The sequence below is a fragment of the Panthera leo genome, chromosome B3 (assembly GCF_018350215.1).
Source record: "Panthera leo isolate Ple1 chromosome B3, P.leo_Ple1_pat1.1, whole genome shotgun sequence".
NCBI classification, from domain to species: domain Eukaryota; kingdom Metazoa; phylum Chordata; class Mammalia; order Carnivora; family Felidae; genus Panthera; species Panthera leo.
This window is the reverse complement of record NC_056684.1, coordinates 83566014-83588985: the sequence shown is the minus strand read 5'-3', so window position 1 is coordinate 83588985 and position 22972 is coordinate 83566014. Positions and strand designations below refer to the sequence as shown.

The following is a 22972-nucleotide window of genomic DNA, read 5'->3' as shown; positions in this document are numbered from 1 at the left end:
GAAGATATGGGCATTTAAAAGTGCATCTCCAGGAGGTATCACCAACCCACAGAGGGATCTCAAGCAGCCTGTCATCTACAGAGCTCACCAGATCAGGGTCCATTTCCTGGCCTTGACCTGTAGGGTACCTGTAGCCACTAAAAGAGGTATGCCGATATTCATTGTTAAGGTAATCTCTTTTGTCTTTAGGTTAAGGAATGCAGGGGGATATGTTGGTCTATATGTGTATGTGTTTGTGTGTGCGCGGAGGAGGGAGGAGGCAATGTGTGCATCACTTCTTCAGAGACGCCTTCCCTGACCTCTTTGGTTAGGTGACGTTAGCCTCCCCACCCTCAGAGCACCTTATTCTCCCTCTCTGCACGGGTCACAGCTGTTGCATTTATGTGGTTAATGCCCGTCTCTCCTGCTAGATAGGAAACTGCTCGAGGCAAGGAACCCATCACGATCCTGTTAACCCCCGTGGGATGCCCAGTAGGATGCCTGAAGCATCACAGGCATTCTACGAACAGGTCTTCGACAAACGTTTCTGGGGCGAACTGGGGCTGCCGACCACCCCCGGTCGGCCTACCGCTACCCCACCGAGGACTAACTCCCCGCCCACCAGCGGCCGGGCCAGGCGGGGCGGGGTAGGGCGCGGCCGGCGGCGCGCGGCGGGGCGCTCTCGCTGGGAGGGTTCTCCCGCTCGCGTGGGCGCGGCCGGGGTAGGAGAGGGGGAAACCGGGGAGGGAGCGGGGTGACGCGTGGCCACGGCTGGGCCAATGAGTGCCGGCCGGGCGGGGCTCGCCGCCGGCTGCCTGGGCGCGCGCGGGGCTGGGCGTGCCAGCGGGTGACGCGCCTGGCCGGCCGGGCCAATAGGCTCGCAGTGGCGGGCGGGCGGGCCTCGCGGCCGGGGGCTGTAGGACGCTAACCGGAGGCCGGCCGGACAGACTGACGTTCGGCTTCAACGAGGAAGGCGCGTGGCGGGGATGGCGCTGGCGCGGGCCTGGAAGCAAATGTCCTGGTTCTACTACCAGTATCTGCTGGTCACGGCGCTCTACATGCTGGAGCCCTGGGAGCGGACTGTGTTCAGTATCCTGCCCAGGCCGCGGGCGCGGGGGCCGGGGGGCGGGGGAGCGGAGCCGGGCGGCATCCTCCTGGGCCCAGGCGCCGGGGTGGGGGCGGAGAGGCGGCTGTGCGGGGACGGCGCGCGCGCGGACTCGCTTCTTCGCTGCGGGCGAGCGGGGCGGAGGTCTCGGGGCCCAAGGGCGGCGGGCGTGCGGCTGGAGAGGGTGGGGGGGGGCTACATCCCTTGATCCGGGGTCGCCGGTGAGTCGCTTTGCCGAGGTAGAAGCGGCTTTATTACTGGAGGAAATCCCCTAGGGCGATGTCTAACCTGGTGCGTCCTCGCCGGCACTTCGGCCGCGCCTGCCTTTGGTTTCGTCCCCTTTGCTTTGGGAGGCAGGGACCATGCAAGTGGAGCAAATCGCTCCTGGCTTTGGACGCCTTTGACCTTTATCTGTCCCTGAGTTAGCTGACTTTGGTCCTAATGAGAATGCTAACCAGTTTACTAGACCTTTAAAATCATGTGAGTTTGTGTTTGTGACACCCCAATAGTTTTTTAAAAGCAGTTTGTTGTAGCTTTTTGGTCTCCAGGATGGGGAGTTTAAAAAGTGTGTTTTATTCATTAAGTTGCTGTTTTCACAGTCCATAGAAGTCGAGCCCAGAAAGGAATTTGTGGTTAGTTGTAAATAGTGTTTGAAACTGTGTTTTCATAGATAGCTAATAAATACTTGTTAAAGACTATTGAATGGTCACTTGGAGCCAAGCAACTGTGCTGAGCGTTTGCCTGTATCTTAACCCATCTAACTTTCATAACAACCTCACTTAATAAGCAAAGTTGTGTGTAAATAGGCTTTCTGAAGCCTGTGATGTTTGTGTTTTCATTTGCAGAATATAGTAATAATGAGCTGTAACTTTTTTTTTTGTTTTTGTTTTAAATTTGGGGGCCAAATATAAAAAATATTTCACATAACATGTATTTCATACGGGGTTTCTCTTTTTTTAATTGAAGTATAGTTAACACAACACTACACTAGTTTTATGTGTACAACATAGTGATTTGACAACTGTATATTACACGGGCTCCTTTTCAATGTGGTTTAGTTTGGAATAGCTTGAGAACAGCTTTGCAAATGCATTGTTGCATTCTGGTGGAGTGACTGAGATCATTTCCTTCCAAGCATTAATAAGTGTGCTTATTTGTGTTGAACTAGCATAAGGTTGTACTCAGAGCTGTTTTTTGTTTCAACACTTTGGAGGACTTTTAAGCTGCTTACAAGAAAAATTATTTATTTTTATTATTGTTTCTTTCCAAAGCTTTCCAGCACTTAAGAACCATGTTTTTGGATTTAAAGTCTGAATGTAAAGTGTGCTCTGATTTCCTGCACCATTTATTTGTAGCTGCAGTTTAGTCTTACTCTAAGTTCTATAGGTTAGAGATCAAGTCACCCGTGTAAAAGGTATACTAAGTATAGAAGCACAGACTTCTTGACTCGGTTAAAATCATCTTTTTTTATTTTTTTTTTTAAATTTTTAAGGTTTATGTTTTATTTACTTAAGTAATGTCTACATCCAACATGGGGCTTGAACTCACACCCTGAGATCAAGAGCCACATTCTCTTCCAACTGAGTCAGGTAGGTGCCCCTCAGTTAAAATCAGGGGCTCCTGGGTGGCTCAGTGGGTTGAGCGTCTGACTTCGCTCAGGTCATGATCTCACAGCTTGTGAGTTCGAGCCCTGCGTCAGGCTCTGTGCTGACAGCTCAGAGCCTGGAGCCTGCTTTAGATTCTGTGTCTCCCTCTCTCTCTGCTCCTAACCCACTCGCATTCTGTCTCTATCTCTCTCAAAAATAAATAGACATTAAAGAATTTTTTTTTTTTTTTAAAAGTCACATCCTCTTCGAACTGAGCAGCTAGTTTCCTTACTTAGATAATTTCAAAAACCCTCATATTCAACTGGGATTCACCTTCCAATTTACAACAACCATTAACTTCTAGCTGTTTCATTTCGGAGAAATAGAGAAGCAAATTCAGATGTTTAAGGATGCCTCTAGAAAAATAGAGGTGCCCTTCAGTTAAAATCAATTTAAAAGTGAATTTAGGATTACTTGAGTGGCTCAGTCGGTTAAGGGCCCCACTCTTGATTGCAGCTCATATCCTGATCTCACTGGTTTGTTCGATTGAACCCTGGTGTTGAGCTCTGTGTTGACAGTGGTGAGCCTCCTTGACATACTCTCTTTCTCTCTCTCTCAAAATAAACATTTAAAAAAAAGTGAATTTAAACAATGTTGCACTAAATCGACACTCTTTAAGTAGGAGGTTGAATGTAGAGCTCACTGTCAGAGTCCATCAAAAGTTTTACTCTTAAAAGCTTTTGCTTGGATACATGCTACAGTGTCAATGGTATTAAGGTTTTCCTCTTATATTGCAATAGTAATAGTGTCCTGTAAATAAACCAGATGATGGCTCTTTGGGAGGGGGGTGGTGGCATAAATTATGAAATGAAATATAATGCGTCTGTAGATTTTTGACTTCTCATTGGTTTTTGTGACCAAGTGTTTTGTTTAAAAAAAACTAGTGAGAACTGCAACAAACTAGCATCGGGGCTGTAGAACACTATGGCTTTAAATCTAAGACTAAAAAGATATTATTTCAAAGTTCACATTATTGAATTAACCAAGGTGGAAATGTAATAGTTTTGACATATGCCAGTCTTAAATTACTATCAGCTGTTGTGCTTCTATTCCAGTTGAACTTCTAGACTTAAAGTCAGGCATTTAATTATTGTATACGATTTTGGAACATTGATTTGAAATTGAATCTTCATTCTAGGGCGGAGGAAGAAACTGAATGAGGAAGCTGGATTTCCCCCCAGTTATTAGGAGCTTTAATTACTGTGAAGTAGTTTGAATTTCATAAGTTCATCAATAATTAGTAAGTTTCATATAGAACAGTTTTGTAGCCAGTTACATGGTTTTGAAAAGAGACATACTTTCTTAAAAATTGCATTGAATCCAGTCATTGCTGCTAGCAAACTAAAATTTCATGTAAGAAATTTGTCTGGCTGTCTGAAAAATGGTCTCTGAGTTAGAAGTCCTAACTAAAGACTCTAGAAGAAGGTAATTTCACTAGTTTACATGTCACTGCTGTAATTCCTTTAATAAATTGAAGTTGTCCCTGTTTTAGGGAAACTGATAGCCTTTTATTAACTACTTCTGTACATTTTTCTAGAGGCATCCTTAAACATCTGAATTTGCTTCTCTATTTCTCCGAAATGAAATAGCTAGAAGTTAATGGTTGTTGTAAATTGGAAGGTGAATCCCAGTTGAATATGAGGGTTTTTTGAAATTATCTAAGTAAGGAAATTGTCACAAAAAATAATTTTAAATATGTTTTTTAAGGAAATGCATCTGGGGGCGCCTGGGTGGCTTGGTCGGTTAAGCTTCCAACTTCGGCTCAGGTCATGATCTCACAGTCCGTGAGTTCGAGCCCCGCGTCGGGCTCTGTGCTGACGGCTCAGAGCCTGGAGCCTGTTTCAGATTCTGTGTTTCCCTCTCTCTCTGCCCCTCCCCTGTTCATGCTGTGTCTCTCTCTGTCTCAAAGATAAATAAACGTTAAAAAAAAAAATTAGAAAAAAAAAAAAAGGAAATGCATCTGTGTCAAGTCAGGCCCACTGCAAATTGTTCTTGAAAGAATAAGGTTTAAAAACCCGTTTTGTAATTGTACCATGCTAGGGCCCGTATCCTAAATTTTCTCTTACTTTAAAAAAAATTTTTTTTAATGCTTATTTTTGAGAGAGAGACAGAACGTGAATAAGGGAGGGGCAGAAAGAGAATCCAAAGCAGGCTTCAGGCTCCGAGCTGTCAGTACAGAGCCCGACATGGGGCTCGAACCCACAAACCGTGAGACCGTGACCTGAGCCAAAGTCAGATGCTCAACTGACTGAGCCACCCAGGCGCCCCCTAAATTTTCTCTTACATCTGCTTTCTGTTACCATATTTGAAACGATAATTAGCTTTTTGTTTGTCAACTAGTACTTGAACATTTTCCATGTGCAGACATGGTATCTGTCCTACACGAGAAGGGGACGTGACACCTGATTAAAACAGAAGGTAACAATCAAGTGAATGGAATAAGGGCAGAGTAGTATTACAATGAATACTACAGCAGAGCCTGCAGACTGTAATTCATTGAGCTCCATCTCCAAAGTAGAAGTTTTAACATGTTTCAAAAGCCCCCTTTCCCTACTGGCAGCCATCAGTGGGAAAGGAAAACACCAGGTTTTGTAACTAAGGCAAGTTTTGTAACCAGCGAGGCACTCCCTGTAGTGTCTCACTGAAAAACATTGTAACCATGCTGCTGAGAGGTATGGAAAAATTACAAATACCTTGTTAAAATAATTTGAAGAATAAGTAAAAGTTATTTAGCTTTTTTTTTAAGATAAAAAAGGACTTTATTCTGTAATCACTGAGCTATATTTGCCATCTTTCTATGACTTCTTATGTTTCCATGACATTTTATACTTCTATTTATTTTAGGCAAAATGTGGGCAGTTTTTTGGTTTATGTTAGGAATTAGATTTACCCTGAAAGACAATCTGTGTTCCATCAAGAAAAGAAATTTTTTAAACCACAGTGCTGGGCACATAGATAGTGCTTGAGAAACATTTGTTTGTATATTGATTTGTCATTTCAAAGGAATTGCAGAAGTACTTAGGAATGGTAAAAGAGACCTGATTTTAAAGCGGATTTGGGTAGCTTTGGAGCTTGGCTGTTGCTGGTGAAAAAAATTCAGTTCTTAGAGAGAATTCAAATTAAAAGAAGCAAAAAATACTATAGAGTGAAAGAACTTCTTTGATTTATTTTAAAAAATGTTAACAAAATTTACTTTGTTATATATATTCATTTGTAAAATATGTATGTTTGCTGAATTCTGCATTTCACAAGAATTAAGTACTTCCTAATTGCCAGATACTATTCTAGGTAGTGGGGGTATGACTGAACAAAACAGATAAAAATATTTATTCTAATGCTACTAAATAAAAAATATAGACTATTAAATTGTTATAGCTCTTCTAGAGAAAAACATAACAGAAGAGGATAGGAAGTAGGAAGGAGTGTTTTTCAATTTTAGCTAGAGTGGTCAGGAAGGGCATTTGGAAAGATTTAAAAAAAAATTTTTTTTTTTTAACGTTTATTTTTGAGACAGAGACAGAGCATGAACAGGGGAGGGTCAGAGAGAGAGGGAGACACAGAATCCAAAACAGGCTCCAGGCTCTGAGCTGTCAGCACAGAGCCCAACGCGGGGCTCGAACTCGCGGACCGCGAGATCGTGACCTGAGCTGAAGTCGGATGCTTAACCGACTGAGCCACCCAGGTGACCCGAGAACAGGGATTCTTTAAGGCAGAAGAAGTGGCAAGTGAAGTTGAGAAAGCAGGTTAGGGCCATTTATTAATTTACCAGATACTTCTGGGTGCATACCTTGTACAAGATGCTGGCTTAGGTGCTTGTGATACATCTGAGCAAATGAGACAAAGATCCCTTCCTTGTGGAACGTTTATAATTGAATTACATAGTATGCTAGGTGGTAAGCATTGTGGAAGACAGAGAAGTAGGTCAGTGGGATAAATGTGCAGATGGGATGGAGTTGTTTCTAAAGAGGATATCAGGAGAGGCTTCCCTGAGCAGCATTTGCATAAAAACATAAAGAAAGTGATGGAGTTAGAGAGTAGAAATCTAAGGGAAGAACATAGCTGGCAGAGGGAATAGCCAGGGCAAGTCCCTGAGTCCAGAGCCTGCCTGGCACATATGAAGGCCATCACCGAGGCAGGTGTGGCTGGAGCAGAGTGACCACGGGGGAGAGGGCAGAGTCCATGGAGATCCTGGAGGTCATGGTAAGGATTTTGGCTTTTAATCTTAGTTGAAAAGGATGCTCTTAGAAGGTTTTTGAGAGGAGTGATCCAGTCTGACTAAGTTTGAAAAGGTTTACTTTAGCTACAGGGTTTGGGAAAGATTAAGGGCCATGAGGGGAGGCAAGGGTAGAAGCAAAGGTAGGTATTTTGGATTGGGGTAGGCTTTGCATGATAATGAAAAAGAGAGCATTAAAAATTTAAAGGTGTATGCTGTGTCAGTAGCAGCTAAGTTAATTTATTTTTGTAGATTTTTGCTGTATCCTCAAATGCTAACAGCTAGAATTGAGAAGAATTTTTCTTTGCATCTCAATATACTAAAGTATTTGAGAGTTTAGAAAATATGAATTTTTAAATTGTAAATAAAAATAGATCATATATCCTCATGGTTCAAAACTCAAAAGGCACCAAAAAGGTAGGTGGTAAAAGTCTTCTTTCCACCCAGCCACCTCAGGACAACCCATGTTACCAGTTTCCTGTGTATCACTCCTGAAGTATTCTGTGAAAACCTGGAAAATGCACTTAAGCTGTTTTTAATAGCTCCTGGTTTGGTAAAATCAAGGCTTTTATAAGCCAGGAGAGAGGTGTTTGAGGTGTATATTTTGCCTTGCCATTTTTGGAGTCACTAATAATTAAGTTAGTATTTTTTTCTGTGTATTTCCTGTGTAACATATTTTTGTAAATAAACGCAACAAACAAAACAAAATTGACAAAGAAACACTGTATTTTGGCCAGGGGGGAGCTTTAGCTCAGTGTCTCTGTCTTTGGCAGAGCTTCCTCTGAGCTATTCAATAGAAGGTATTATCATTAAAACCCCAATTCACCAGAGTCTTCTACTAGAACTTTCTTCTTAATGAGTACCTCTTTTGAAGAAAATGTTTGTATGTACAAAATCCTTTGATACTTTAAATAGAGTTCCAGTAAAAATCAGCATGTGGTTTGATGATTAGGCAAAAAAAGTATATTTTTTTAATGTTTATTTGTTTTTGAAAGAGAAAGAGCATGAGTGGGGAGGGGCACCGTGGGAGAGGGGGACTGAGGATCCAAAGTAGGCTCTGTGCTGACTGCAGAGAGACTGATTCAGGGCTTGAGCTTATGAACTGAGAGATCATGGTCTGAGCAGAAGTCAGACACTTAACTGAGCCACCTAGGCAAAATTGTTAATATCAGAGAAAGTTACTTCTAGAAAGATATTTAGTAAATCAGTTTAATGCCTTTTAGAAAGATTTATCAAGGTGTCTTCAAACAAAATGTGATTTCAGAATAATGTTGAAATAGCCCAAACATTGCCTTCAGACTTAAGGAGAAAGAGAATTTCTTCCCACTAGTCTTCAGTCTTTTACATTTCATGCCATTTTCTTTTGAGATTCCTTTTGTAGAAATGAATGCAGCTCTCTGTTACAAGGGAGGGCTGAAGAGGGGGAAGTAGAGGTAAGAATAGTTGTAACTGATAAATTAATGCTTCCAAGCCTCCACCCCAGTGGTATTTAGACTTTTTGTGTAGCCCCTACAAGAACAAAAAGTAATGGGTATTATCTTGTTCATTTAAGTTGACATTTGAAACATTTCATAGTAAATTTAAACAGTTACAATGGATTTAATTCCTTGCTTTTCATATGTATTTTATTATTTTATGTGTATTAGAAAGTGCAAGTAGGGGAGAGGGGCAGAGAGATAGAGAATCCTAAGCAAGTTCCATGCTCAGCATGAAGCCTGATGTGGGGCTTGATCCCATGACCCTGGGATCGTGACCTGAGTCAAAATCAAGAGTCAGACGCTCAACTGACTGAGCCACCCAGGTGCCCCTATGATTGTATATTTTTGTTAAAACCTTAAAACTATATTTTTTCTTGTATAATTCATAGAAAATGTTTATCGCATAACCTATTTGGAAACACCAGTCCTTATTGTGAAGCTAAATAGGCAAAATCAACCTTAATTTCTGTCAGAAAAAGCTCAGTGCCATTTTTCTGCTCAAGCAATTGTTACATAAACACTTTTACCCCTCTTGCCTTTTTTTTTTAAATTTTATGACTTTATTTGACAACCAGTGCTTATTTCTCATCGATATTGACTGTAGATTAAAAAAAAAAATTTTTTTTTTAATGTTTATTTATTTTTGAGACAATGTGAGAGACAGAGTGCAAGCAGCGGAGGGACAGACAGAGGGAGACACAGAATCCGAAGTGGGCTCCAGGCTCTGAGCTGTCAGCCCAGAGCCCGACGTGGGGCTCAAACTCATGAACCATGAGCTCATGACCAGAGCTGAAGTCGGATGCTCAACTGACTGAGCCACTCAGGCGCCGCTGACTATAGATTTTTGAAAGTGGTGACAGGTCCATAGATAACCAATGTATTAAAGCTTGTTTGGTGAATCTTCATCCTAATGTTTTCTGGACAACCACACATGGGTATGCCCTGGGCCATTCCTCATTCCTTTGACTCAGACAGCTTTGTGGGGCCTGGTGTCAGTGTGCACATCTGGACTTCCCGTCTCTTCATGGCAAATTTCCAGACTTTTGGCATGCTTCTTGAAGCCTACTCCATGGGTGTGCTTTTAAGTGCTGACATTGTATTATCTGGTCACTACCTCGTTGATGGCAGAAAGGCCCTTCTCACCATCCTTCTTTGTAGGAGCCATTCTGTCAGGCCCAGGCTGGGAAGCTGTCTCACTTCTGGATTGAAATTATTAAATGGATAGATCGATGAAGCTTGTAGCTGTGCCAGGAGTTTGTTACCGAGCTGAAATAAAGTACAACTCAAGGTAGTTACTCTTTGTTTGCTGTCCCAAAAATTATTTTATACCCTGGGGAAATGCATAATTTTGGATTCAGGAAGTAAAGTGGTAGAAATGAAGTTGCAAGGGGGGATGGGAAGGAGAACTAGCAGATCATGAATAATAGCAGATCATGATAATGCTCAGATCAGGCTTTAGGAGAGTCAGTGGCAGCTGAAGATCTGTAAACCCTTCCCTTTAACAGATCCTAACCTTCTGGAAAGTCTTCTTGTATCTCCAAGGCTCCTGTGCTTTAGTTCAAAGACAGCTGCTCTAGCCTGTTTTACCCTGCCTTGATGTTGGGTTGGCTAAGTGAAAATGTTAGAATATCCCTTATCTATACTTCTTTGGATATTACAATTTTTTCTTTAATAGCTCTCAGGAAAGATGGAAGATGAAGAAAACTGTATTACACAAGAACTGTGTGTGTGTGTGTGTGTGTGTGTACACTTATGACCCTGAGATTGAGTCACATGCTCTACAGACTGAGCCAGATAGGCATCCCATCCACTACAAATTTTTAAAGACTTTGTGACCCACCCCCTAAGCTTTAACATTTATGGTACTTAGGAGCAAAGATAAGATGGATTCTTTTGTTAAAAAACAAAAAAAAACAAACCCAATGCTCAAATTTAATAGTTAAAACTATATGTTCCAGAAGATCTACTTAATAGAGCATATATACTTTTCATAAACTGGAATGCTTAAAAAATAGTAGTTATGAAATGATAGATAGTATTTATGATCAATAGCTATGAAAAGTAGAATTACTTTTCTAATTCTCAGTCGGTTGAGCGTCTGACCGGCTCAGGTCATGATCTCACTGCTTGTGAGTTTGAGCCCCGAGTGGGGCTCTGTGCTGACAGCTCAGAGCCTGGAGCCTACTTCAGAGTCTGTGTCTCCCTCTCTCTCTGCCCCTCCTCCACTTATGCTCTGTCTCTCTGTCCTTCTCTCAAAATAAATAAAACATTAAAAAAAAAAATAATTACTACTAATAAAAAAATTTTGGCCATCACATGTGTTCCTGAAAAAATCCCCAAGTTATAGGGTTTATGGGAAAATAGCACTAGAGCACTCAAAATCTATACAACTTAGTAAGCAAGCACTAACTAAAACAATAATTGACATCTTGGGGGGATAACTTGGATAGCCCAGGCAGGCACGCTGGGGGCTGCCTCAGAGGACATTAAAAATGCATGGGCAGAATTGACTGGAAATGCTAAGTAGTGTAGATGGTGTGGGCTGCCATTGAAGAGGTACAGGAAGGAGTTCAACCTGCCACTAGCTAAGAATTGTGCTAGCCTGGAGGTGTGCTTTTCTGGAGAGGGAGTCTGGGTGCAGATACTAACTTTTAATTTTCTTTTTTTTTTTCTTTAATTTTTTTTAACGTTTATTTATTTTTGAGACAGAGAGAGACAGAGCATGAATGGGGGGAGGGTCAGAGAGAGGGAGACACAGAATCTGAAACAGGCTCCAGGCTCTGAGCTGTCAGCACAGAGCCTGATGCGGGGCTCGAACTCACGGACCACGAGATCATGACCTGAGCCAAAGTTGGCCGCTTAACCAACTGAGCCACCCAGGTGCCCCACTTTTAATTTTCTTAAAATAGGGCTCAAAGGATTCTTGCCTGTGCAGCATCTAAGCTAAAGGATGTTTCTTGCTGAAGGTTATAATTCTTCTCTCACTTAATCTGGCTCCCCTAATTTATGAAGAATCCCGTATGAAACAGTACAGCTCCTATGTTATGCTAGTCCTGTGTGAGCTAGCTGATATTCCAGGAATGTATCACAGCAGAACAGATTATATTTCAGAGCAGGCTGGGGGTTTTGTCCCCTTGATCCTGGGACTTCAAATCTGCATGAAATTAGAAGCTTTAATTACAAAGGTGCACAATGATACACAGCCTGGGTGTCTCTGGGCTCAGAGCTGCAAACCATTTCCAGGACTTCAGTTCAGAGTTGAACATGATCATTGGTGGTTTCAGCAGTATGATTTTTTGTTTCTTTAGTTTGTCATCAAGTTGTAGTTTCTAAAATCAATTTCCATCCTTCGATGTAATCATACTACGCGAAGTTTAGAGAATGTGTTTTGCTTGCTAAATACTTAAAAAAAAATTTTTTTTTTGACGTTTATTTTTGAGAGAGAGAGACCGACCATGAGTGGGGGAGGGGCAGAGAGAGAGGGAAACACAAAATCTGAAGCAGGCTCCAGGCTCTGAACTGTCAGCACAGAGCCTGATTCGGGGCTTGAACTCACAAACCGCAAGATCTTGACCTGAACCGAAGTCGCATGCTTAACCGATTGAGCCACCAAGGCACGCTGCTAAATACTAACTTCTGATGCTAATGTGATGTCCTTTAAAATGACCCATGGATATCAAATTGACTAACCTACACGGGACTGTAACAGTATCAGTATCTTCTACTTTTATTTTAAGGTAACCAGAAAAGTATCAAGAGATAGTTGATATATTTGGTAAAAATGCACTTTCTTAACATTTCTCTTGGTGATAATCTCCAGGTGTTTTTTTTTTTTTTTTATTTTGATTTGAATATAGTTAATATACAGTGCTATATGAGTTTTGGGTGTGCAATATAGTGAATCAGTAATTCTCTACATTACTCATTACTCATCATGATAAGTATGCTCTTAATCCCCATCACCTATTTCACCAATCTTCCTACCCAACTCCCCTCTGCTGACCAGCAGTTTGTTCTCTCCAATTAAGAGTCTTTTTTTTGGTTTGTTTCTGTCTCCTTGTTTGTTTCTCTCCTTTGCTTGTTTGTTTTGTTTCTTAAATTATACATATGAATGAAATTATATGGTATTTGTCTTTCTCTGATTGGCTTGTCTCTCTTAGCGTTATACTCTCTAGCTCTATCCATGTTGCAAATGGCAAGAATCAGTGCATTGAAATTATTTAGATTTGTGAAGAGGTATGAGTTGTACCTGCTGGAACAGAGGTCCCTGGCCTTTTCCCAATGAGAAACTACTTTTGATTTCTCCAAAGTCTTGTGAATAGGTTACTAAGGTAGGCGGTGATAGTGCGGTTACTGGCTGGGACGGAAAGTGTTAGTTGCTGTGGTCTTGCTTCTGATGTACTGTACTTACCTTCAAAGCATTTCCTCTCTTTGTTATCAGGATTTTTTTTATTTTTATTTTTTTTATTTTAAGTCTCTAGGAAAAGGGTTGGGTATGGCCCTTATATGAGCAAAAGAAATCTTTTTTTTTTTCCTATCTAGGTGGAAACTTATCAGCTGATGATTAGTTGGGGTTTCCTGTTAAAGAACAGCAAACAACATACAGATATATGGTTTCACATCTATTTGCTTTTAAATCCACTGAACCCATAAAACATTTATGTTATATCCAGGTTATAAATAACCTGATTGTTCATTCAGTCCTTGAACAAACATTTATCTTCAGCGCCTGCACATATCCTGGCACATTATCTGCTCAGTTCTTGAATGATTTATGAAGCACCTGCTTTATCTAGCAATGCATTACAGCTGCAAGCCAAGGGGCGGCTGAGCCAATGTACTCTGGCCCTTGAGCACTTAAAATTCAGTGGTAGAGGCAGTTACAAACACACACATTTTTTTTTTTTTTTTTTTTTTTTTAGTATTTGAGTTTTTTTTTTTTTTTTATATTCCAGATTTTGCTAGCTTTATACTTCTCGAATCATATAGCCCCCCTCTAGAATGTCAACCCAGTTAATTACTGTACTGCTACTGGTATGTATATCTTTCAGACAACAGTAAGGGTTTTCTTAGATTATTCTGTCATTTTGAGTATTGCCTTCCAACGTATGCGTGTTATGAAACATTGATTATTTACATTTTTTCTCTGTGTGTATGTGAAACAAGATTACATCAGGGGTGGATGAGAGTTGCCTAAGTGCCCTCTCCATGCAGGTGGTATCCTAAGATGTTAATGCAGGAAGTGGCCTCTTTTTATGGAGAAGAAACTGTTCCAGAGGGATTGTGATGTCTCAGAATTGTACTGTAAATTAATAACAAATTGGTAGCAGGGTGATCTTGGGAAGTTCCCAAACATTGTGTAAGTCATGATGCTAAATGCCTATGGCCTCAAACAATAGTATTTTTTTTTTTTTTTAATTTTTAAAATGTTTGAGAGAGAGAGACAGCGCAAATTGGGGAGGGGCAAAAAGGGAGGGAGACGCAGAATCTGAAGCCGGCTCCAGGCTCTGAGCTTTCAGCCCAGAGCCCGATGCGGGGCTCGAACCCACAAATGTGAGATCATGACCTGAGCTGAAGTCAGATATGCATAGAAGAATTTAAAGTTTTGACACTTTAGGGGCGCCTGGGTGGCTCAGTCGGTTAAGCCTCCAACTTCAGCTCAGGTCACGATCTCGCGGTCCGTGAGTTCGAGCCCCGCGTCGGGCTCTGGGCTGATGGCTCAGAGCCTGGAGCCTGCTTCCGATTCTGTGTCTCCGTGTCTCTCTGCCCCTCCCCCGTTCATGCTCTGTCTCTCTCTGTCTCAAAAATAAATAAACGTTAAAAAAAAAAAAATTAAAAAAGTTTTGACACTTTAGTGTTCACAAATAGAGTTTCAGTTTCAGATTCTTAGAGTAGTTAACTCACTGAGCCACCCAGGTGCCCCTCAAATAATAATTTTAATAAGGATTGTATTGCCTTTTGTTGCAGAATAGATTTGATTCAAAATTCTCACATGAACCCTGAAAGGTAGGTGATGTGTGTCCTTATTTTATAGATAAGGAGACTGGTGATCACAGAGTTTTTGACACAATCAGGAATTGGCAGTGTTACAGCTCAAACCTAGGTTTTCTCCAGTGTCATGGTGTTTCCAGAACTCATTTCTTGTGCTTCACAGTGTATGGAGTGTATGGAGTACACTTTAAACTTTGAGAGGTGTATTCAAGAATGCGATGGATTGAGAAATCTGATCAAATGCCAGATAGCAAATTATAGGTAGTATACTCTGTGTGAGGAAACTTCTAAGGAGATGAACATCACACATTCCCTAACCTTGCAAATGTCACAAAAAAACCAGTACTCAGTAAAACTACCATTTTAAATGGTGTCAAGCATAATCTCAGGGAATGTTCAACTCAGTTACACTGGAGCTATTTCAACTACATTGCTTAAATAGGCATTTGTAGAAAGCTACTCATAAAAGGGGCATTCTTTCTGCATTTTTTGCAAGGTGATTATTAAGGGTCGTAAAAGTTCCTCATGGACCCATTGTCTACTTATTCACCTAGTGTGAATTGTGTAGTCATGGTTTAGTTAAGTTGGTTTTAAATATTTTCTTATGTTTGAGAGCTTTAAGATAATTTTTGGGAATAATTTTGACATTTAATGGTACAGAAAACTTACTGTTAAAGCTTATTTAGTTGCTGTGATTCTGGAAATAATTAGAAATAGGATCAGAATATAGAAACATTTGGGGGGAGACACAGGATAAAAGTTAAATTTAATAAGTGGCTATGAGTGAAAGGTTAGGTTAAGTTTTTTTTTTTTTTTTTATTAAATAATTCTTTGAGCAGCTTATAAATTGGCATTTTTGCATGTAGGCTCAAGTGACTTTCAGTACTTTTCTGTTTATCATGGCCAGAATTGAGAATTGTTGATTTCTGAGAGCTAAGACTTTCTATTTCCTAGTAGCAAAGTAGGCCCAATGATGTCTAACTCAAATTTTGTAAGGGAGGAGAATCCTTCACACAGAACAGTTTTTAGTCTAGTACTGCATGTAGCTTCATTTTCCTTTACAGTTCTTATTAAAAAAAGTTATTGACTATTCAGGCATACAAAAACTCCATAAAGAATAATATAGTGAATGTGCATTTACTACCAACTAGGCGAAGAAAAACGTTACTAATACATTTGAACCTCCATTTATACCCTTTCTAAGTTGTTTCTCCTTCCTTCCTCTCCCCATTTCACCTTACCAAGTAGCCATCCTGAATTTAGCATATATAATCATTATTTATTTCCTATTGCTTTTACTCCATATGTATATGCATCACAGCATAATGCTATATAAGATCATGAACTCTAGTATCTTATATTTTAATCAGGCAAAAAAAAAACTTTTCAAGTTTGGTAAGTTCTTATTTCACTGGCAAGACATAACATTTTTTAATGTTTATTTTTGTGAGAGAGAGAGAGAGAGAGCGTGAGCGCGAGCACGAGTGGGGGAGGGGCAGAGAGGGAGATAGGATCTGAGCAGGCTCCTCACTGTCAGCTCAGAGCCCGATATGGGGCTTGAACTTGCAAAATGTGAGATCATGACCTGAGCCGAAGTTGGACGCTTAACTGACTAAACCACCCAGGTGCCCTGCAAAACATATGTGTAGAAGAATTTAGAGTTTTGACACTTTAGTGTTCACAAATAGAGTTTAAGTTTCAGATTCTTAGAGTAGTTACCTGTTGAGGTAATTTGTGCATGCTTCTTAACTGATATATTCTCCATACTAAATTAAAGAATTATAATTAAATTTATAATATAAAGAGTATGTAATATAATCATTCAAATGACTGTTTTTAGTAATCATTTCCTACTTTATTGAATTTGAGCCAGTGACCTGAAGATCTTTGCCATTTCCTTTACTTGGTATGTACACTTAAAGCTGTAAAAATCTAAAAAAACATTTTGAAAATACGGTATTGCCTAGAAATGGACTTTTATTTTTTCTGTAGTCACTATAAAGTTTTTCACCACAGTAATATGTGGAATATGTAGAAAGCACTGCAATGAATCTAGAATCAATGTTTCTTGAGCAATTTCATTATTCATCAAATATTTATTGAGTGTGTGTTATGTTAGATGTTGGAGATACAAAAATAATAAGACATTGTTCCTGTGCTCAAGGAGTTGATAATATGGATGAGATAAATACATCAAAAAAAAATAGGTAATGTCAAGTGATAAGTGTTGAATTATATGAATAAAGAGCTTTATGAGCAGTAGGGCCAGGAGGTTGGGAGTAAGAATGGGAAAAATATGAATGCTAGAGAAAGCCTCATAGGAGAGAGGGTAACTACCCAAGCTCTAAGAATGATTGGGTTTTACTAGAAGGAGTAGGATTTTTCATATATACGAAGGTTTTCATAGTGGTTAAGAACACAGATTTTTGGAGTGTGACTGATTTGGTTTGGAATTGGTTCCATTGCTTCCTCTGATTTTGAGATTCAGGGTTACTTGAACTTGCTGGAGGATTTAACACAGTGTTGGGCGCACACTAGACATTCACAGAATAAAAGCTGCTATTACCACACTATTATCCTGACTCCTGTTATTATTAAACCATAAGCAGAAGCAGAGCAGTATGAAAATATACAGCATTGTTTTCTGAGACTCACGTAATATGGCTGTGAGTAGGATATGTTTGTCAGGGGAATTATTTGGAGTGTTGGAAGGCACAAGGGAAAAGTAGTATAGTAGGTGGTGCTGCTGGTCTTCACCTCGACCCCCTCTACTGGCTGATGTGTCCCTCCTCTTTTGTCTTCTACCTGTCCCGTTCTTCAGAGTATTGGCCTTCGCCAAGGCAGCTGTCTTATCCAGGTGGGTTTTTCTCACCCAGTTCTGCAGCCAATGATTGACAGATAAAGGGACAGAAAAAGTCAGGCCTCTTGCCTCAAAGCAAAACATGTCCAATTCATGCTCCAGAGCATCCTGTGGGAGCTGAGCCCCTGAACCTACTTAGCTTTTTCTCCCTGCTCTGTTTTGCTCTACTCACTCCTTTATGCTAAAACTCCCTCAAGAATAACTTGTACAAGAATCTCTGTCCCAATCTCTCAATTTCTGTCTACTTCTATGGACTCCAACCTAAGACAGATACTTTGGACTAGATTGGAAAGTCCTTGCATGTTTCGGCTTACAAATACGCATGCTGTCCTGTAACACCGGGAAGCCTATCTGCGCTGACAGCAGAGAGCCCGACAGTGGCTCAAACTCACGAACTGTGAGATCATGACCTAAGTTGAAGTCAGATGCTTAACTGACTGAGCTACCCAGGAGCCCCTGGAAGCCTAATGTATTTTGAAAGGATCACTTTAGTAAAGAGTGGCATGGAAAGTGGCTAACAGCCTAGAATCAGAGCTTTGGCATGATTAAGGAATGATAAATACCTCAGTCATTTATTATCGATTAGGGTAAGGGAACATGAGATATAAAAGTCATTTGTAGGGGTTGGGAAGAACTGAGAAGTCTTAGATAATTTGAATCTGGGGAGGAGGAATCAAATTTCTGGATTTAGTGACTAGGCAAGTTGTTAATAATTATGTCAACTATTTCAAATAGTTAAAAAAAATAAGACACTCCTAGAAAGAGGTAGTTTTGGAGAAAGTTATTGAGTTCAGTTTTGGCTCTGTTGAACTTAGGAAGTACCTCAGAAGTTTCATAGGTGAAAATGTTTAGCAAGTTGTAGGAAATCCCTGTCTGCAGAACAGAAGGTGGGTTCAGGTCAGCAACATTAAGGTGATTGTTCAGGCCATAAGAGTTTGTAGGGTCCAAGACAAAACATTAGGGATTCTATTTTGTCATTCAGAATGTTTTCAGCTACAAGTATAACAGACATTTTACAACTTGTTCAAGAGTAAAGAGACTTTATTGGCTTCTATATCTAAAAATCCACTGGTGAGGTAAGCTTCAGGTGTTTTGATGAGGTTTCTGGCTCCATTTTCCTGTGATTATTTTTGTTGCAATAATAATGTGGCAGCTTTGTTCTGAGTTGTGCTTTCCTCCTGGAGGCAAAGTGACTCCAGTGATTCCAGGATTCCATCAACAAACTGCATATTCCATAAGGAGAGAGAGAGAGAGAGAGAGAGAGAGAGAGAGAGAGAGAATGAATCTGTGTTCCTTAATTCCTGGTAGAAGTCCTAAACTTTGAGCTGGCTGATCAGTTTTGAGAGTGGGAATTATTACAAAGATAATTTCTTTTTTTAATGTTTATTTATTTTGAGAGAGAGAGTGCGTGTGAGTGTGAGCCCACGTGAGTGGGGTAGGGGCAGAGAGAGGGTGAGGGAGAATCCCAAGCAGGCTCCTCGCTATCAGCACGGAGCCTATGCGGAGCTTGATCCCATGAACCATGAGATTGTGACCTGAGCCGAAATCAAGAGTCTGACGGCTAAGCAGTTGAGCCACCCAGGTGCCCCAAAGAGATGGGTTTTCTAGTTGGTTAAGATCAGTCGGGGCTGGAGATGGGAAAGGTTAGGCCCATCCAGAGAATGTGACTGCCATTCTAAGAGTAGTGGTGGAGTGTATGTTTGGGAGAAAAGCACAAAATTCACTCTAATTATCTTACATATGAGGGACAGATAGGGAAAAAGAGCCAGCGACACCGGAAAATGGTGAGAGAAATGGGAGGAGAGTCCTGGAGAAAAGCACCTTCTTAGCTCAGAGTGGGAAGAGTTTTGAAGAGGAAGGACTGAAATTGTCCATTCAAATAGCCATTGGATTTGATAGGTGGCCATTGGGGACCTGAGAACTGTGTCTGTAGCCTGCAGGGGTAGAATTTATATGGTTGTGTGGGTGATGGGTAATGATATGAAAGCAATAAGCATTTTTTTTTTTAATTTTAAGAAATTAAAGGGTATATAGAAAGTGGTAGCTTAAGAAAGAACTGGATTAAGAGAGGCTAAGAAATAAATTTAAACAATGATTATGGGAGACTTTCATCCATGTTACTGGATGAGGAGAATGAATTTAGGGTTTGAGTTGGATAGCTTTAGTTTGTGCTCTGGCTCAAAAGACAGTTAAAAAAAATTTTTTTTTAAGGTTTATTCAATTTTAGACTGAGCACGAGTGGCGGAGGGGCAGAGAGAGGGAGACACAGAATCTGAAGAAGGCTCCAGGCTCTGAGCTGTCAGCACAGAGTCCAATGTGGAGCTTGAACTCACAAACCATGAGATCATGACCTGAGCTGAAGTTGGACGCTTAATTGACTGAGCCACCAGGCACCCCAAAAGACAGCTTTTTGTAGGGCCCTGTGTTTTGTCAAGCTCTGATGAATAACAGTCATGATAAACATTTCACAAGAAAGCTGTTAGAGCAAGCAAGATAATATATAAAAGAGGTTTGTCAACTGAATTGTTATACAAATATTAGTTGGTAGGTAAGCATGTTGTTTATTTAAACCCTATCTTCTTGTGCAAGAATGTAAGGTATTATAGAACTACTATTATGTAGAACTGAAAGGTATGAAAGATAAGAGTGGGGGCAGGGGAGAGAGAGAATATGAATGAATGAATTCATAAAATGTGGTCCCAATTCAGAAGCAGTTATTCCTTTTAACATGGTTACGTGACAGCAAAGCAAAAAGCCCTTAGATTTGACATAATTTCTGTTAGCAGTATTTTGTGTGGCCCAAGAGGAGGGCCCCTCGTTGTTTTGAACATATACGTTTCAGTTCCTTTGGAATGAGGACAAAGGAACACAAAACAGATGTTTATTGTTTTGGTTATCAAGATGACTTTTATTGGATGTTGCAAAGTTTAGTGATAATGATAAATGTTTAACAGTAGCTGGTTCTGTCAGCTTATGTGTCGTTAGGTATATATGATTGATCTTAGCTGAAGCTCTAAAGCCAGCACTTTTAACCAAATAGTCTAAATAGTTCTAAAATTCTTGGATCAGACATCTTATTATTAAAGTTGGTAGACCTTTTGAAGTCATTATTACGCAATCATTATGCAGTAGTCAAAATTGCAATAAAATGCAATTTTATTCCTATACATTTCTGTTTCTTAGGTTGAACAGCGTCACTTTCTGCTTCAGTTGAAGCAGTCTGATGTTTTGAAGCATAAATAGGGGGAATAACAGTACCTATCTTGGAAGGTGATAGTGAAGATTAAGTGAGCTACAAAACTTAGAATAGTGCCAGGTGCGTTAATATTAGTGGCTAGAATGGTTAGTTCTTGACATATATGAGAAAGCACTAAGTGAGTGAATGGGTACTTCAACATAAAACAGTTGAAAAAACTTTTGGGATTTACTTTTGAATAAATTAAGAAAAAGTAAATTGTTTCCTTAACTATGACTCAGATTCCATGCTGGTTTCCATCGTGGGGATGGCCCTGTACACAGGATATGTCTTTATGCCTCAGCACATCATGGCGATATTGCACTACTTTGAAATTGTACAATGACCAAGACGTGACCAGAATTGAGCGGTTCCTTGGGGAAGATCCACCTTCTGAAGTTGGGATGAAACTTCATCAGATGTCCTAAGAAACTCTACTAGATGTCAACATAACTAACCCTATGAATATAAAGACTAAAATTCATGAGTAGAACAGGAAAATAATCCTGACTCATGTGTTGTGTTCTTTATTTTTAATTTTAAAAGAGGCTCTTGTATAGTAGTTTTTGTGTATTTTAACATTGTAGTCATTTGTACTTTGATATCAGTATTTTCTTAACCTTTGTGACTGTTTCAATATTACCCTGTGGAAGCTTTTCTTAATGTAACTTTGAGTACATTTTAATTGCCTTCTATTTCTAAAACCCAAAGTCATTAGTTGGGCTTTACTGTTCTTGCTATTGTATGGCACATACATCTGCCTGGATATATTTCTACTCTTGACCAAAGTTTTGTAAGAAACAATACAAGATTTGGGGCAGGGGGATGGGGAGGGAGGATATTTTATTGAGAACTATTTACAAAAGACTTAATCTGTAAGTTTGAACTCAGGAGTACAGTTTTAGCTATCTAGACTTTACTCTTAACAGCTTTTGCTTTAAAACTATTAAAGTATTTCTTAATAATGAAAAAGAAAGATCTTGCTAAAGTTAAAATAAGGAACATTTCACCTTTTAAATATTTAATTTTTATGTGGACTCATTTCCAGAAAACTTTGGTGATGATTCTTGTGACAAAAGCATTAAATAGCATTAATAGCATTATTATGTAATGCTTATATACCATAGAGTTTTTAGTAGAAAGTAAATCATTTTCCTCTGAGGGTTATTATTAACAATGTACTTGCTTAAATTTAGTTTCATGATTGTACTGGGTGCTGCAAATGCATTTGCACATTGCAATAAGATATGATGAGATGAATTGTTAAAAACTAGCAAAAAGAAATGTCAACTTGGTTAAAATCCTTTCACTCTTTGTATTTTTTTTAAGATTTTTATTCCTTAAATGTAAAATGACTACCTAATTTTTTGATGTAACTCATTAAATTCAAGGAAAAATCAGCTGATGTAGCAGTATATTTTTCTCCAGTTGTTAAATATTGATCTAGTACTTACATTTTTCTGAATTGATTGTTGTGAACAAGTAAGCAGTAAGTATATCTTAAAATGTTTCTCAACATAAAAGTAATGCTAATTAGGAATAGACATTTTAACATGCCTCCCATAATAGTTTCACTATTTAAAACAATGTAAGTATTTTTGGCTCTCAGTTTTAAAGACTAGACTTTTGAAGTGTTTTCTAGCCTAGAGGTATGGAGTTTAGTGTCTTCAAAGAGTCCATTTATATCGTCACTGTTAAATAGGGATGGTGAAGATAATATGTAATTATTTAGTTTCAGTATTCATACTGTCTCAAATTGATGAATATGAGGATTTAACTTTGGATTTGTTCAATTAATGCTCAAATTTGGCTTTCCCCTGTTGATGCCTCGTAGAGAACCATTGACAAGTGGATGTCTAATATCTGTATCTCTGGTGAGTTGAAGACAGGGAAAGTTGAAAATGACTAGTTTAGATGGGTATACAGATGACTTATCCCAGCCCTCTGCTCAGAAATATTTAATTCATCCTTGCTCTTCTCCAAAATCCATTAAATTGCTGTTGTGTAGCTGGTGATTGTTACGATTTACATGACTACACTGGCCTGTGAGATAGATGGAAGAGAAGTTTAGCTTTACAGAGGATCTTGAGGAGAGCCAGAAAGAGAAATAGGAACGGGTCCATTGAGAGGTAATCAGAGCAGCATTCTCTCCACCAACTGAAGCAAGTCTGGTCTATTTGTTAGTAAATAATGAATTGGGAAATCATTCTACTTTATCTGTTTACAAGAAGGTACTTATTAGACAGTGCACCATGAGTTTCTTACATTTCTGTATGTCTTCCAGACAGAGGTACTGAATATTTTTTCTGGAATATTTTTCAAGGACGCTTGTATGATAGGGAGAAGATAGAACAGAGATAATGTCTCCCTCTGGAACAAAGGAAAAATTACTTACAGCCTTAGAAGATAGTGTCTCTGGAGCAAAGGACACTATGAAAGATTTGGGTTCCCTATGCTCAGGGTTC

The 22972-nt window shown here is 39.6% G+C and overlaps 1 protein-coding gene and 1 pseudogene across 1 annotated transcript; one reads left to right on the top strand and one right to left on the bottom strand.

Annotated features, from left to right (window-relative positions):
- Positions 1 to 899: 899 nt before the first annotated feature.
- Positions 900 to 21907, top strand: SPTSSA (serine palmitoyltransferase small subunit A). Its single transcript, XM_042942955.1, has 2 exons — positions 900 to 1068; positions 20750 to 21907. The coding sequence occupies exons 1-2, from the start codon at positions 966 to 968 to the stop codon at positions 20851 to 20853; spliced, it is 207 nt and encodes a 68-aa protein (XP_042798889.1). The 5' UTR covers positions 900 to 965; the 3' UTR covers positions 20854 to 21907.
- LOC122222445 lies at positions 9208 to 10209 on the bottom strand (annotated as a pseudogene).
- Positions 21908 to 22972: the final 1065 nt, after the last annotated feature.

What these genes read in the sequence shown, in the direction of transcription:
- SPTSSA (XM_042942955.1), top strand. Translation starts at nt 966, where the DNA reads ATGGCGCTGGCGCGGGCCTGGAAGCAAATGTCCTGGTTCTACTACCAG. An exon ending in CTGGGAGCGGACTGTGTTCA is followed by an intron (nt 1,069 to 20,749) that starts GTATCCTGCCCA and finishes ACTATGACTCAG; the next exon opens with ATTCCATGCTGGTTTCCATC.